General features: G+C 39.3%; 1 protein-coding gene and 1 pseudogene across 1 annotated transcript; one reads left to right on the top strand and one right to left on the bottom strand.

Annotated features, from left to right (window-relative positions):
* LOC149839091 (BTB/POZ domain-containing protein At1g03010-like) overlaps nt 1-3,204 on the top strand; it is a 29,271-nt pseudogene extending 26,067 nt beyond the window's left edge.
* A 2,014-nt stretch (nt 3,205-5,218) lies between these two features.
* LOC149839090 (uncharacterized) lies at nt 5,219-12,623 on the bottom strand. Its single transcript, XM_090003999.1, has 5 exons — nt 11,890-12,623; nt 10,715-10,832; nt 7,384-7,736; nt 7,070-7,168; nt 5,219-6,877 (listed from the first exon to the last, which is right to left on the bottom strand). Exons 1-5 carry the CDS (start codon nt 12,543-12,545, stop codon nt 5,308-5,310), a joined length of 2,796 nt encoding a protein of 931 aa, XP_089860125.1. The 5' UTR covers nt 12,546-12,623; the 3' UTR covers nt 5,219-5,307.
* Between the last annotated feature and the right edge of the window lie 1,031 nt (nt 12,624-13,654).

The following is a 13,654-nucleotide window of genomic DNA, read 5'->3' as shown; positions in this document are numbered from 1 at the left end:
GCATGTGCACATAGAAGTGTTTCTCTGTATGTGAATGTGTGTGTGTGTGAAGCATCTGTTCTTTCAAATTTGGCCATAATATGTCCACAATTCTATACTGTTTCATTTAATGCAGTCATTTGTTTATCTCACAAAAGAGGTCTCCAGAATTCTTAAGGCATGTTTGCTTGGCCCTCCACCTGAGAGTATTCACAGGAGAATCCCGTTCACAAAAGAATCAATCACACTTCTCAGTGCGTGAATCATTCTCTCATGGTTTATGGGAGAATCTCTCTCAAATGTGAATCATTCTCTCAGGTGGCCATGTGAATGATTCTCACAGGAGACCAAGCAAACATGCCCTCAGTAACTGCCCATTGCACAACTTGATGAGCTAGAATCTGTTCTTCGAGTTAAATGAAATCCTTCAGGGGCCTTTCGGAAAAGAGCATTGAGAAACATCAGGATCTTTGCAACTTTGGTGGGATTTGGGTCAAAATTCACCAGCTCTTGGCAAAGATTTAGGTCTGTGTATTTGGAGTAAAGATTACCTGTGAAACTATCAACAGCAAGTGGCATTTGCAGCATAGGACAGCCATCTGTTCTTCAGTTCTTGGTTCCCATCATTTCTGTCTGTCCCAAACACGACTTATTGTTGCATGAGTGACCATAAAAGCTAATTAGCTACAATTTCCTTCTCCCAGTTTCCTCTGGTTTGTCGAAGTGGGAAGATTCGAAGAATGCTGACTGAATCAAAGGATTCAAGATTGTCAAGGATAATCCTTGATGAATTCCCAGGTGGACCAGAAGCTTTTGAGCTAGCAGCAAAGTTCGGCTATGGCATAAATATTGAGATCACATTGAAGAATGTTGCTATTTTGAGATGTGCAGCTCATTATCTAGAAATGACAGAGAACTTCACAGAGAAAATTTACAAACTCAAGCAGAACATTATCTAAAAGAAGTGTTTCCAAGCATTATAAATTCTATTGATGTCCTTTATCAGTGTGAAGCTCTACTTCCAACTGCAGAAGATATTAGACTTATTCACAGATTTATTAATGGGATTGCATCAAATGCCGGAAAAGAACAGCTAACTACTGAGTTATCGAGACTTGAACAAAATTTCACTACAAAGGCTATCAGTTCAGAAACTGACACTTCACCAGACTGGTGGGGCAGTGGTCTTATAAAGTTATCTCTCGACTTCTTCCAAAGAGTCGTATCTACACTAAAGTCCAAGGGCCTGAAACAGGATATAGTAAGTAAAATTCTGATCAGCTACTCACAGAATTCTCTTCAAGGAGGATCGTTAGATACAGAGCTCCAAAAGAAACAGAGACTTGCAGTTGAAACAATTGTTGGGTTACTACCGACGCAGTCGAGAAAAAGCTCAGTGCCAATAGCATTCCTCACTGGTTTGCTCAAAACAGCAATTGTATCATCTGCGTCACCAACTTGCAGATTAGATTTGGAGAGAAGAATAGGCCTGCAATTAGACCAAGCTATTCTTGAAGATATCCTCATTCCCGCCAATCCATCTAACAGCAACTCCACATTGTTCGACACAGATACAGTTCAGAGAATTGTCTCAAACTTTCTCAACTTAGATGATGAAGAAAGTGACGATAATCTCCTGCAAGCTGAGTTTGATGTGTGTTATGAGCTTGATAGCCCAAGATCTCCCAAGCAGAGCTTGATTTTTAAAGTATCCAAGCTCCTGGATAGCTATCTTCCTGGAATTGCAATAGATGCAAATTTGACCCCCACCAAGTTCATGGCCACGGCAGAACCACTTCCTGACCATGCAAGAGTTGTGAGTGATGGACTCTACAAAGCCATTGACCTCTTTCTCAAGGTATCCTTCTTCAGATTACATAGTCATCTACATATTTATTGTTAAGGCAATATGAAGGTAGTTTTGCCAATGTATTTTCACAAACTTAATTTTTTGATGGGGCAGACAGTTCTTCGCAAATTCAATCATGAAATTTAGGATTTATGCAACAATAGCTCAATTTTCCTCTTCAGATTTTCAGATCTTTTCAGCTCTTAAAAACAACTCAGAAGGCTTCATTCATTGAATGCTCTTTCAGTTTTTAGAGCTTTTAAGTGCCCTTTGAATTTCATATGAGGAACAAGGGGTAAGTTCCCATTTTGAGATTCTGAAACTCAACAGGACAAAGTCACCATTTTCTTCCACCTGGATATAGAACTCCCTGACAGAGTATTAGCAATTTTTAGATTTAAAAAAAAAATTAAAAACCAAAAATTCAGTCTTCTGTTCCATAATACTTTCGACAAACCCTGATTCACCCTTTAAGATTTTCTCTATACCTTAAAGACCAAAACTAAAATTTCTATACAAATATCTGTTCTCTACCAACAAGATGAAAATTCAGTTGTTAATGAAAGCCAGTGCTTACCTATAGTCTATAGATGTACAATCTGTCCTCTTTAATGTGTAAGAGTTCAAAAACTCAAGGCCCAGTAATATTTCCACTGAGTGACAGGACATCTAATATTTTTCTCATAGAAATATGCTCTTTTTACTAAGAGACTGAAATTGCTCTATTTCCCTTGTTTCTAGCTTCCAAGCTGAATGTACCCAAACTTCAACTCTTTTTCCTTTTCCAAATTAGTCCCAATGCACTTTCTGTTTTCAGGTTCATCCTAACATCAAGGAATCAGAACGTTATTGCCTCTGCAAAACCATTGACTGTCAGAAGCTATCTCAAGATGCCTGCACACATGCAGCTCAGAATGAGAGGCTGCCCATACAAATGACAGTGCAGGTGCTGCACTTTGAACAGATCAGGCTTAGAAATGCCATGAATGGTGAGGGCCATCACCAACATCATCATCATCTCTTCTTTGGTTCCGCTGACTCTCAGCAGAACTTCAATAAACTGAACAGTGGTGCAGGCAGCGGTGCCATGTCACCAAGGGACAATTATGTTTCTGTAAGAAGAGAAAACAGAGAACTGAAATTGGAAGTAGCAACGATGAGGATGAGGCTGACTGACTTGGAAAAGGACCACATATCAATGAAAAAGGAGCTCATCAGATCAAATCCAGCTAACAACATACTCAACACTTTTGCAAAGAAGTTAAGCAAACTTAATGCACTGTTTCAAATCAAGGATAGCAGTTCGATCAATTCAAAGACAACACACGGATGCTCGTTTTCTATTTCAGAAGCGTAGGCATCATTCTGTTTCTTGATAATGAGTGTCGGCAGAATCACATGTAATGAATATAAGTCAAACTGTGATAGTAAGGAGATAAAGTTTTTTACTTCTTTTAATTGTTGTCATCCCTTGTTCTCTTCTTTTTCAGGGAGAAAGTAATATGTCAAAAAACAGATCAGTACCACACCAAAATGCCCTATCTGAATAAAAAACTGCAGCATTAGCATGATGTAGTACAACATGATTATTTTAATAACAACAGTCTAAGCAGCAAAATTGAAATATCACTAGTTGTGGTGATAAAAACCTGGAAAGAGCAAGAGACACTAACTCTCAAAAATTCAAGTTGTCTTTTGTAAACTCAATGCCCTGTTTTGAACAAAGAAACAAGTCCGTCAATTCTGAGAAAGCACATATGGACTCACTTCTTATTTCAGAAGCACAGGTAGCATTTTGTTTCTTGATAATGAGTAGCAGTAGCAAAAAGATGTAACTATAATATAAGTCAATTTGTGATCGCAAGAAGATAAATTTTGGCCTTCTTTTAATTGTTTTCATACTTCATTTCACTTCTTCCTAAGCTTGATATAGGTATGTCACGAAACAGATTTATACCACTTCAAGATGGGCTATTTGAATAAAAAACAGCTGCATTCCAGTCGCGTAGTACACCATGTTATTTTAATGACCAAAGTTCGACTTGCAAAATCGGAAGATCCATCATTGAGGTGATAAAAACCTGGGAGGAGAAAAATAGAAACTAACCTTCAAAATCCAATTGCTTCCGCATAAGGGGCACATTTTCACACACACACACACACACACACACACACACACACACACACACACACATTACTGAAATTAGGTCCTAAACTAATTCTGCATTGAGTGTTCTCTGAGTCCATAGACTTCCTTTCTGAATCCAGAAAGTTGAAAATTATCCATTCCCCCTTTTATCGTAAATACAACAATTTACATATTTGACTTTCATCTTACCGTTTAGTTGCTCAGCTTTGTCAAACATGGAGTTCTGCATCGTCAGCTATTTCTTGCAAAAAGCAGGATCATTATGTTGCCAATTAGTCTCATGCCCACAAGCAGCAGATTTTGCTCTTGTTAACATCAATCCAACATCTGGAATCAAAAGAGAAAAGGAAAAAAATGCAGGTATAAGAGTACAATTATATCACCATAACAATCCAAGTGAATTTTAGGACATTTATGAATGATTAAATACAACTTAGTCGATTTCGTTTAAGAACATGACTGCAATATGTACTAACAGAAAACAATAAGAGCAAAGACAAAACACCCAAACCAATATGCATCTACAATCATGACGCAAGAAATTTGCAATAGACACTCGATGAAGCATTTTATGCATTAGGTATACTGTTAGATAATAGCTCTATTAGGAAGCACCATTGCCTCTTAAGTTGGTAATTGCTCAAGAAGAATCACTCACCAAAACAAACAAAGCATTATGTTATTCAAGACCAATTCTGAAGTGACCTTTAAATAAAAATCATAGTTATAAATCAATTGTAGAAAGGTTGAGGTTGTTTTATAACTGTTAGGATGATGACATTCAGTGCGCAATTTGACATGTAACAAGTTGATTGAGGACAACAGCTTAAAAGACAAGGTTGCCTCATGGGAGAAAAGCTTAAAGTTACCGTAGGCACATACTGAGTAAAATGTTTCAAGTAGCAACCCATGAATACTGAACATATGAAACAAATTATTTTCCCATAATTATCCAAAATTGGATTGTGTTTCATCTTCAATCTGTTCTGATCTACCAATGTAAAATGTGGGAGATCCTCTTGTTGCTTGGTAATTCATTCACAAAAATTAATTTTATTGAAGAAACAAGGGAGATATTCTTTGCTGCATAATATAAAAATTAAAGAAACAGACAGGGAGGTATTCTTTACTGCATAACACTATGCTATGCTAAGGGATAGATACTGTTGGATACCTGTTTTCACCTTCAATGAGCTTCCAGAATTTAGTAGTTTGGCTTCTGCGTTGTATGCTGCTTCTCCTGCCTCTAGAATGTAGATTATGTGAGAAGTTCATAACAACTCCCCAAAGACATGTAAAGATTCATCGAATTTTGGACATGCTAGCTTATTCATCTTTCATTTATGCGCCTGTACGTCCTGTTACCAGCAAAATCACTTCCCTGTCTAAACTCATTACCAAACCCTTTATTTCTTCCCTGTCTAAACTCACTACCAAACCCTTTATTTCTTCCCTGTCTAAACTCATTACCAAACCCTTTATTTCTTCCCTGTCTAAACTCATTACCAAACCCTTTATTTCTTCCCTGTCTAAACTCATTACCAAACCCTTTATTTCTTCCCTGTCTAAACTCATTACCAAACCCTTTATTTGTTCCCTGTTGCACATGTCCAAATCGTTCCTGTCGACGAGGCCTGTCAAAATTACATAGATCACCATCCCTGTTGTTTATCCTTCTGGCAAAAGCATCATCTCGAGAACTTCTAGCATTTAATCTTTCTCTATAATCAGCTCCACGATCTTGAGTCCCAAATTTTCTTTCTCTACACTCCCTAACAAAGTTGTGAGATCTTCTAAAAGTGTTATCGCGACCTCTATTACCAAAAGAGCTGCTTATATCAGTTCTTCTCCCACTTGATCCAGAACGTCTATCATCATTGTATCCATAGTCATTGAGATACGAGGAAGACCTCTGTTTTTTTTCACGGACAATCTTATTTCCCATGCTACTTCTTTGGGATCTTGCAGTGCCTTCATCATCAGAATCTGATCCAAAAGAAAATCCATCTTCAGAACCAGAAAAGCTTCTTCCCCTCAAGTTTTTCTTGCTCAAATTCTGCCTAGCCCCTTTCTTTTGCTTAAATCCAAAGCCCTGCCCCACCTCATCATCAGAGTCTGAATCAAACATGATTTCATCTTCTAAATCAAAGGATCTCCCCCTAAGTGAACCACCGCTGCTTCTTCCACCACCCCGTCTTGAAACCTTTCTGGTTTCAGAATTCCAATCAGAATCATCTGGAAATTTATCATCAGAGTTGGACTCTTCCATATCCTCAGAGTTACTGTAAGTCGAGCTTCTCCTCCGATGAGATGGACTGTCAAAGGAGTGAGAATAAGCATCTTGTCTTCCCTTGGAGAAAGTATCAGTATCACTAAAATCATCGGATTCAGAAGAAGTCACTGTGATTGAAGTGTTTGCTGAAGAATCTTGCTCCTTGGAGTTGCCGCTTGACATATCTAGCTCATAACTGCCAACATCATCTTCTTCTTCATCAAAATCATCAAATCCTGTTCCAGCACCAAAAGAAGAGGGTTCCCTTCCACCACGTTCTTTAGATCTGCCTCTTTGGGACATCCTTTGCATTTGAGTGGCTTCAAAAGGATCATCTTCACACCCAGCACCATCTCCTGTAAATGACTGACCACTTGAAGAAGCATATTCATCTCTTCTGGGGGGATCCGCATATTCAAAAGCTGCAACTTCAGCACCATCAGACTCATTATCATCAAAATCAAAATTCCAAGCATTCATGACATTTTCTATATTGGCCACCCGCTCCAATCTTGTTCTTGGACCTGGTGGCTTCTCCCGCAACTGATTCTCAATAAATTCATCAGGTGGGCGCTTGTGGTCACAATGAAAGCATGCCATGTTTCTCCGGTAATTCAAAAAATTGCACCTAGAAGAAAAATATTAAACAAAACTATGAGCTTCCGACATTATTCACACACAGACAAACACAAACACATGGAAAGCATGTACATCTGCATGCTAACAGTTGTGAGGACAAAATCAAACAGTTAAAAACTTTTACATATACTCTGGATTCACAAGATGCAATCAAAATTCAATCAGTGGTCAGAAAACATACTGACTGCATTCCCATTCTCCAGGCAATAACTGTCTCTTTGGTCGCCTTGCATCACACTGTAAACAGACAGTGTTTTTGGCAAAGTTCATAAAATCGCACCTGAACTCAACAACAAAGCAAAGGTCAATGATTTTACTAAATACATCTAAAGCTCGTAAGTAATGGCATGACGATCAAAGGACTGCTACCAGTCATAGGTAGTATACAGCATGATAGCTTTTGCTGAACACCATAACAAAAAGACAAAATGGAAGAAGAAATAGAAAAGAGGAAACAAAAAATAAAAAAGATGTATATGTATTATGTGGGCATACTTTGGACAAAGCCAATCGCCTTTCTTCATTTCAATGTCATCACGACCCACTCGTTTCTTTGGTGGTTGAGGTGGTTGCTTGACTTTCGGTGGAAGTTTCTTGATAACTGGTGGTGGAAGGTTCGGATCTATAGGAATGGCACTTAGTTTCACAATTTCATGCAGCAACTTACGGATGACTGTCTTCAGTGACTTCATTTTCATAATTGGCCTGTTTTCAACTGACCCATTAATTGGATCAAATCCATAGGTTAATAAAACACGCATAATGTCAAGAGTCCGTGCCTCATCCTCTTTGCGGGTCAACAAATAAGCCTTCTCACAGGAACCTCTTAAACTGCAAGAACTGCAAACCTGAGAACATGATAGCATCACAGACTCAGACATGATAATTTACCAATTCTGGAGATATATTAGCAATCAACCATGACAATAGGTTTAAATGATCTTTCATGCATAAAATACCCTAACTTGTCAGTGTTGCATGTAGAACACCATTGGGACTATTGCTTTTGCGCACAGATAAGATATAAAAAGCTCTGGTTATGAAATATGAAATTTTCTACTGGGTTACAATAGGAAAATCAAGAAAAGTGTAGCCATACTTTGTTGTCTCAAACTAGGGCAGATTTAGCAATACTGAAACTCTATGTGATTCATTTTCTCTCCATCAGCTTACACCAGTATTATAAATTTTTATGCATACAAAAAATGCACTTTCAGTAAGAGACAGATGAGAAATAATGAAAGTCAATATGATGATGGCTAAAAAGGGAACAGCCAAAGAGGCATGTGTTTGTGGATTTGACAAAAGGCACAGTATAACCGCATGAAACTGATAATAAGTCAACTGAATTAGGAGAGTTGGTTTAGCATGCAAAGGTTCAACATCAATTAGACAGGACAAGCATAGGCATTTTCTGGTAGTTTTCAGTTTCATGAAAAGATGGATCCTTTTTTTCTTTTCCTCGATGTTTCAACCCAAACAGTGTTGTGAAAAGCGTTGGGGCGTAGCGAGGCGCTCCACCAAAATCTGAGACGAGGCGTAAGCCTCGAGGCGTAAAGCGTAGGCCTCAAAAAAAAATTATTTTTTTTTTTGAAAACTTAAAAAAAAACTATAAAAATATCTAAAATTACAAATAAATAAAAAATGCTTTATTGATGAAGCAACAACCAACAAGAAATAAAAAATCTCAAATAAATACTGAAAAATATGAGATTAACATGTAAAAGTAACATTAATGCAACAATTCTATTTTCTACTATGTGACCTGCAATACACAGATTTGAAATTCGATCTAATTCTGTTTTCTACTATGTGACATGCAAAATACAAGCAGTGGTCTTTGAGTAAAGAGGCATCAATACAATGGCTTGAAGATGAGTAACATTAAAGCCACAATTAAAATTCTAAGAAAATAAGGTGTCAAGCATACTTAGCAAGATAAGAAAACAAAAAAAATAATTTAGAAACAACACATGGTAAAAATCAACCACTAATGTTGTTCTTTACCAGTTTTAAGAATAAACATTATGACCAACAGCAAGGCCAAACTAGCAACTCAGACATTCACAAATAATCATTATGTTATACCGAGTTTTTAACATAATCAGTAGCTTCCAATACAAACATGCATGCATGCACACACATACATATAAATGTATATACAATGCATATTGTACAACATAAATTCTATCTATTTCATGTTGTTTACCAGCCCAAAATTTAATGCTAAAGGAGAGTAGAACTCAATCGAACTGCAGACTGTTATTTCACACAGAAAAATAACAGAAAAGAAAAATATATACAAATTTCTTTCATATCTAAATGACAGAAAAATAACAGAAAAGAAATTTTGTAAATGAAGAGGGGAAGGAGCATTACCTAAATGAAGAAGCTTGCATGGCCGAGAGAGAGACTGTGTGTGAGAGATGAGAGAGAGACTGCGTGTGAGAGACGAGAGAGAGAGAGAGAGAGAGAGAGAGACTGTGTGTGAGAGACGAGAGAAAGAGAGAGACTGCGTGTGAGAGACGAGAGAGAGAGAGAGAGAGACTGTGTGTGAGAGACGAGAGAGACTTTGTGAGAAAAATACGAGAGATAGAGAGAGAGAGAGAGACTAAGTTAAAACAGATATAGGGTCAGGGGCCCTTTTTTAAACCCTAATTTTTTGTCAAATGAGGGCTTTGACCCGTCATTTGACCAAAATTTCAAGGCATGTGCGCCTCATCTTGAGGCGCGCCTCGCCTCGAGGCATGCGCCTCAAGGCCTATGAGGCGCACGCCTCGGGGCTTTTATGCCTTATCCTTGCGCCTCAAGGCATAAAGCCCCTCGCCTTGAGGCGAGGCGCGCTTTTTGCGCCTTGAGGAGCATTTTTAATAACACTAAACCCAAATCAATCAATTCAAAACAAACTGATCTGATTTTACAATATTGAAATAAGGTGTTAAACAGAAGTTTAATCTATACACAACAATATACAAGTGCAGTGATGCCAAAATTTAATATAGGCCTTACAGGTAAATAATGACCACAAAGAAAAAAAGGCTCCAAACAAAACTAAGAATGGATGGCAGCTCACGGCCTAGTATAAAAAATGTGATCAAGAACCTGTTTTACTTGGCAATCTGATACCCAGAAGATGCACCACTTAGACTTAGCCCACTATAGCCAGAAACTTATTGGACCACCACCAACCTGCCAAACACAGCCTTATCATCTTATGAAAGGCCCTAAATCCAATATATGTGTTCTCCCTTTTTTTCTTTCTTTCAATCTGATGTTTTGTTTTATTTCAATTTTTCTATCCATCCATTGATTTTTTCAGCTTGTATTCATCGTCTCCGTGACTTTCCATGAGCATTGATGGTGTTATTCACCATTATGACTTGTTGGCAAAATTGAAATCAAGACTTCCTTTCTATAGGAAAAGAAACGTCTCCAACTTGTAGGCAGTGGATCCCAAACACTCTAAGCAAACAAAAGGCACTTTCAAAAGGTTTTACACTTGAAATTTTGATCGCACACAATTGGGCATCTTCAATCCCCAGTCTGGTGGAACCACAACATGTAGATAATCGGGCCAAGGTGACAACAACTAAGATAAACTTTCCAGGATCAACACCCAGATCTAGATAAACTAAATGATGCTAACCCAATGATGCATTTGTTCAAATTTAAATGTGAATGTGGTGATAGTTGCCACAACTATAAAGAACAGGCAGTAGGCAGAATTGTCAGGCTGCACGCAAGCCCATCATTTGCAATCAATAACTACAAAGTTTCAAACTTTCAATACTCCAATCAATAACTACAAAGTTTCAATACTACTTACATCTCCTTCATCAAGATGGACATGCTTCCTTAGTAACTTGGCAGAAAATACCACCTTCCAATCCACAGAAGGACAACCATGGCCAACAAGAATTTGAATATCCTTCCTTGACAATGACCTAATAATTACATACTGGTCAGTGATATACAAATGGTGTGTACAAAGAATAAGAGAACAATCAAGCATCACAGACAAGTGAAATACATAAGATTGTTCCAAACATGAACAAAGATTATCTGGCAATGAGTGATAGATTATCTATAAAGCATGTGTTCCCAAAAGAAAAACGGATTCAAGGGTAAAGAGAAAGACCAGAAGAACAAAAGAAAACATGTATAAAGAATGATTTCTAACGAAACATCTTCACTAATCCAGTCGTCAAATTCCAACCTTTAAGTTCTCAAAGATTTCCATCCTTAAAGTCAATAAATTATTTTTGCAATACGTATTTATAATAGAAAATTGAATGTGAATGTAAACAACTGTTGGATGATCTTCAAATGAACAAAGTCATTGTTCCAGTTATCAATAACCAACGTTGAACTATGATAAACGTAGTTACAATACTTTGGGGACCAAGCATGCATATAAATTTTCCCAACATCTAGTGTCATTACCAAATTTTTTCCACCTTGTCTTGCTTTTCTGGATAAGTGGGTGCTCCAGGACATCATCTAATGTCATTACCAAATTTTCCCAACTTGTTTTGCTTTTCTGGATAAGTGGATGCTCCATGACATCATCTAATGTCATTACCAATTTTTTCCTAACTTCTCTTGCCTTTCTGGATAAGTGGGTGCTCCAACATCATCTAATGTCATTACGAATTTTTTCCCAACCTCTCTTGCTTTTCTGGATAAATGGGTGCTCCAGGACATCATCTAATGTCATTATCATTTTTTCCCATTTTGTCTTGTTTTTTTGGATAAATGCGTGCTCCGAGACCCTATTAACGTCATTACCAATTTCCTGTGAACTAAAACAGTTGTCTCCATATTCAACTTATAAAACTACGTTTCTCATCAAAATTTCGGATCACCTCTTCCTCTGTCCCATTGAAGTAGGATACCATACAATAAGAAATAAACATTACGGTAACCATTACAAACGATTAGAAAGACGAAAGGGACCAAAACAACTCTGAAAGTTCGAGTAAGGAGGAGGAGGAAAAAGACCTCAAGATGTCGAATCTGTCTCTCCCGAAGTTAAGGCAAGCGGTCCGGACGGTCACCCAATCCCTCGTGAAATCGAACCCCTCATCAGCGAACCCCAACGCATCGACCGCGACGTTCTCGAGCATCATATCCTCGCTCTTCCTCCTGCGGTCGAAGTAGTTCTGCTGCAGCAGCCGCTCCATCAATTCGATCCACTCCGTCCACGGATGGACCATCTCCACGGCCAACCCTCCCCCTTCGCCCTTCATCCCCTCCGCCGCCTCGTCGCCGATCAGAGAAGACGAAACCGCCTCCGCGCCCTCCACACCATCAGAATCGGATTTCTCGGCCGGAGCGGGGGCGGAAGCGTCCGAGGCGGGCTCGATCTTCCTCCGCTCTCTCCAAGCCTTGATCTGCCGGAAGGCCTCGTCCTTGCCGGCGCGCTCGCGCTCGATCGTGTCCATCTGCTCGAAGACGAAGCTCATGCGGGCGGAGAGGCTCCGCGGCGGGCCGTCAGGGTCTCCGGCGGGATCGGTCTCCGGCGAGGGTTGGGCAGCGGCGGAGAACGGCGAAACCCCACCTCCGAGAAACCCTAGAGGGACTCCGGCCCGCCGCGGGAGGAAGCGGCGAAGGCATCCCGTCGCGGAGGTTCTCAAGAACAGGAAGAAGAGGCCCATGGCGGTGGGCGCAGATACGGCTGACGCTAAAGCCCTCCTAAAACCCTAAGCTCCGTTTCTAGTTGGTTCCCGCCACCGGGCGTTTCCTTTCCGCTGCCCCGAAAAAGGCTATCAGTGGATCGGGTTTGTGTTAGATACATGACCCGAACTGAACCCAAATACCCGGTATGGGATGAAAAGTTCCAACCCGAATATTATTCGGGTCAAATCGAACCCGACCCGACCAACATGCGAGTTTGACTTTGTTTGGCGTATAATATAATTCTGCTCGGATGTCTGACCTGATCCAGCTGACCCGAGTGTTTCTTACTGAGCACTGGGTCACTTAATGGGCCTGCCTCACTGAGTAAAACTCCAAGATAAGGACACGATCACCCAGCCTTATGTGCCCCAACCGTGATAAAGCAACAGACACCTCCATGCGCAAATGGGATTCGATCATGGGGCTCTCAGCTTGACAAAGAACCCTGTTGACCACCATGATAGTGATTATGTGAAAGTTTTATTGGTGTAGGTGTAAATATATATTTTAAGAGTGGGGGCAATATACTAAATGAAGCATGTTAAATGGGTTTTTAGGGGTTTTTTATTTTATTTTTAAGTTTTAGCTGTACATAGGGGTATCAAGTTTGGACTAAGGTAGAACCCAACTTGGACCCGTTTTGGGGGTATGGTATCGGGTTCAGACCCGGTTTTAATGGGGTTCACTATAAGAAAGACCATACCCAAACCTGATAATAAACTACATGAATCAGACGCAGATTATACCCTGTAAAACCATATTTTTTATCATTTTTACATTGAAAATTTGTGGGTCTTACTCGAAACGCAGGTCGGGTCTGGATCTGGTATAAAATTTCATAAATTATACCTGGGCCCATGTATTAATCGGACCTTCGGGTTAGAAAACCCGAGTCTTAATAGAGTCTTATTATTTATCACCATACCCGGACTCTATAGGGTTTGGTTCAGGTCCGGTAAGGATAAACTAGGCCCAATGACACCCCTTAGCTGTACAAGAATGACTTGATTTTATAGGGATCAGCTCTTGCAGTGTCCGATTTCATTGCATGGGTAGTTTTTATAAGATTCAAAAAATCAATGACCCA

Source organism: Nuphar pumila, chromosome 4 (genome assembly GCF_984573655.1).
Source record: "Nuphar pumila chromosome 4, dmNupPumi1.hap1.1, whole genome shotgun sequence".
NCBI classification, from domain to species: domain Eukaryota; kingdom Viridiplantae; phylum Streptophyta; class Magnoliopsida; order Nymphaeales; family Nymphaeaceae; genus Nuphar; species Nuphar pumila.
This window is presented reverse-complemented; position numbering and strand designations above follow the sequence as displayed.

Bases quoted from the DNA above. Each gene is read 5' to 3' on its own strand.
- LOC149839090 (XM_090003999.1), bottom strand. From the start codon at position 12,545: ATGGGCCTCTTCTTCCTGTTCTTGAGAACCTCCGCGACGGGATGCCTT. The intron at 10,833-11,889 runs GTCTTTTTCCTC...TGTAATTATTAG, and splicing joins GACAGATTCGACATCTTGAG to GTCATTGTCAAGGAAGGATA. The intron at 7,169-7,383 runs GTATGCCCACAT...TGTTGAGTTCAG, and splicing joins GGCGATTGGCTTTGTCCAAA to GTGCGATTTTATGAACTTTG.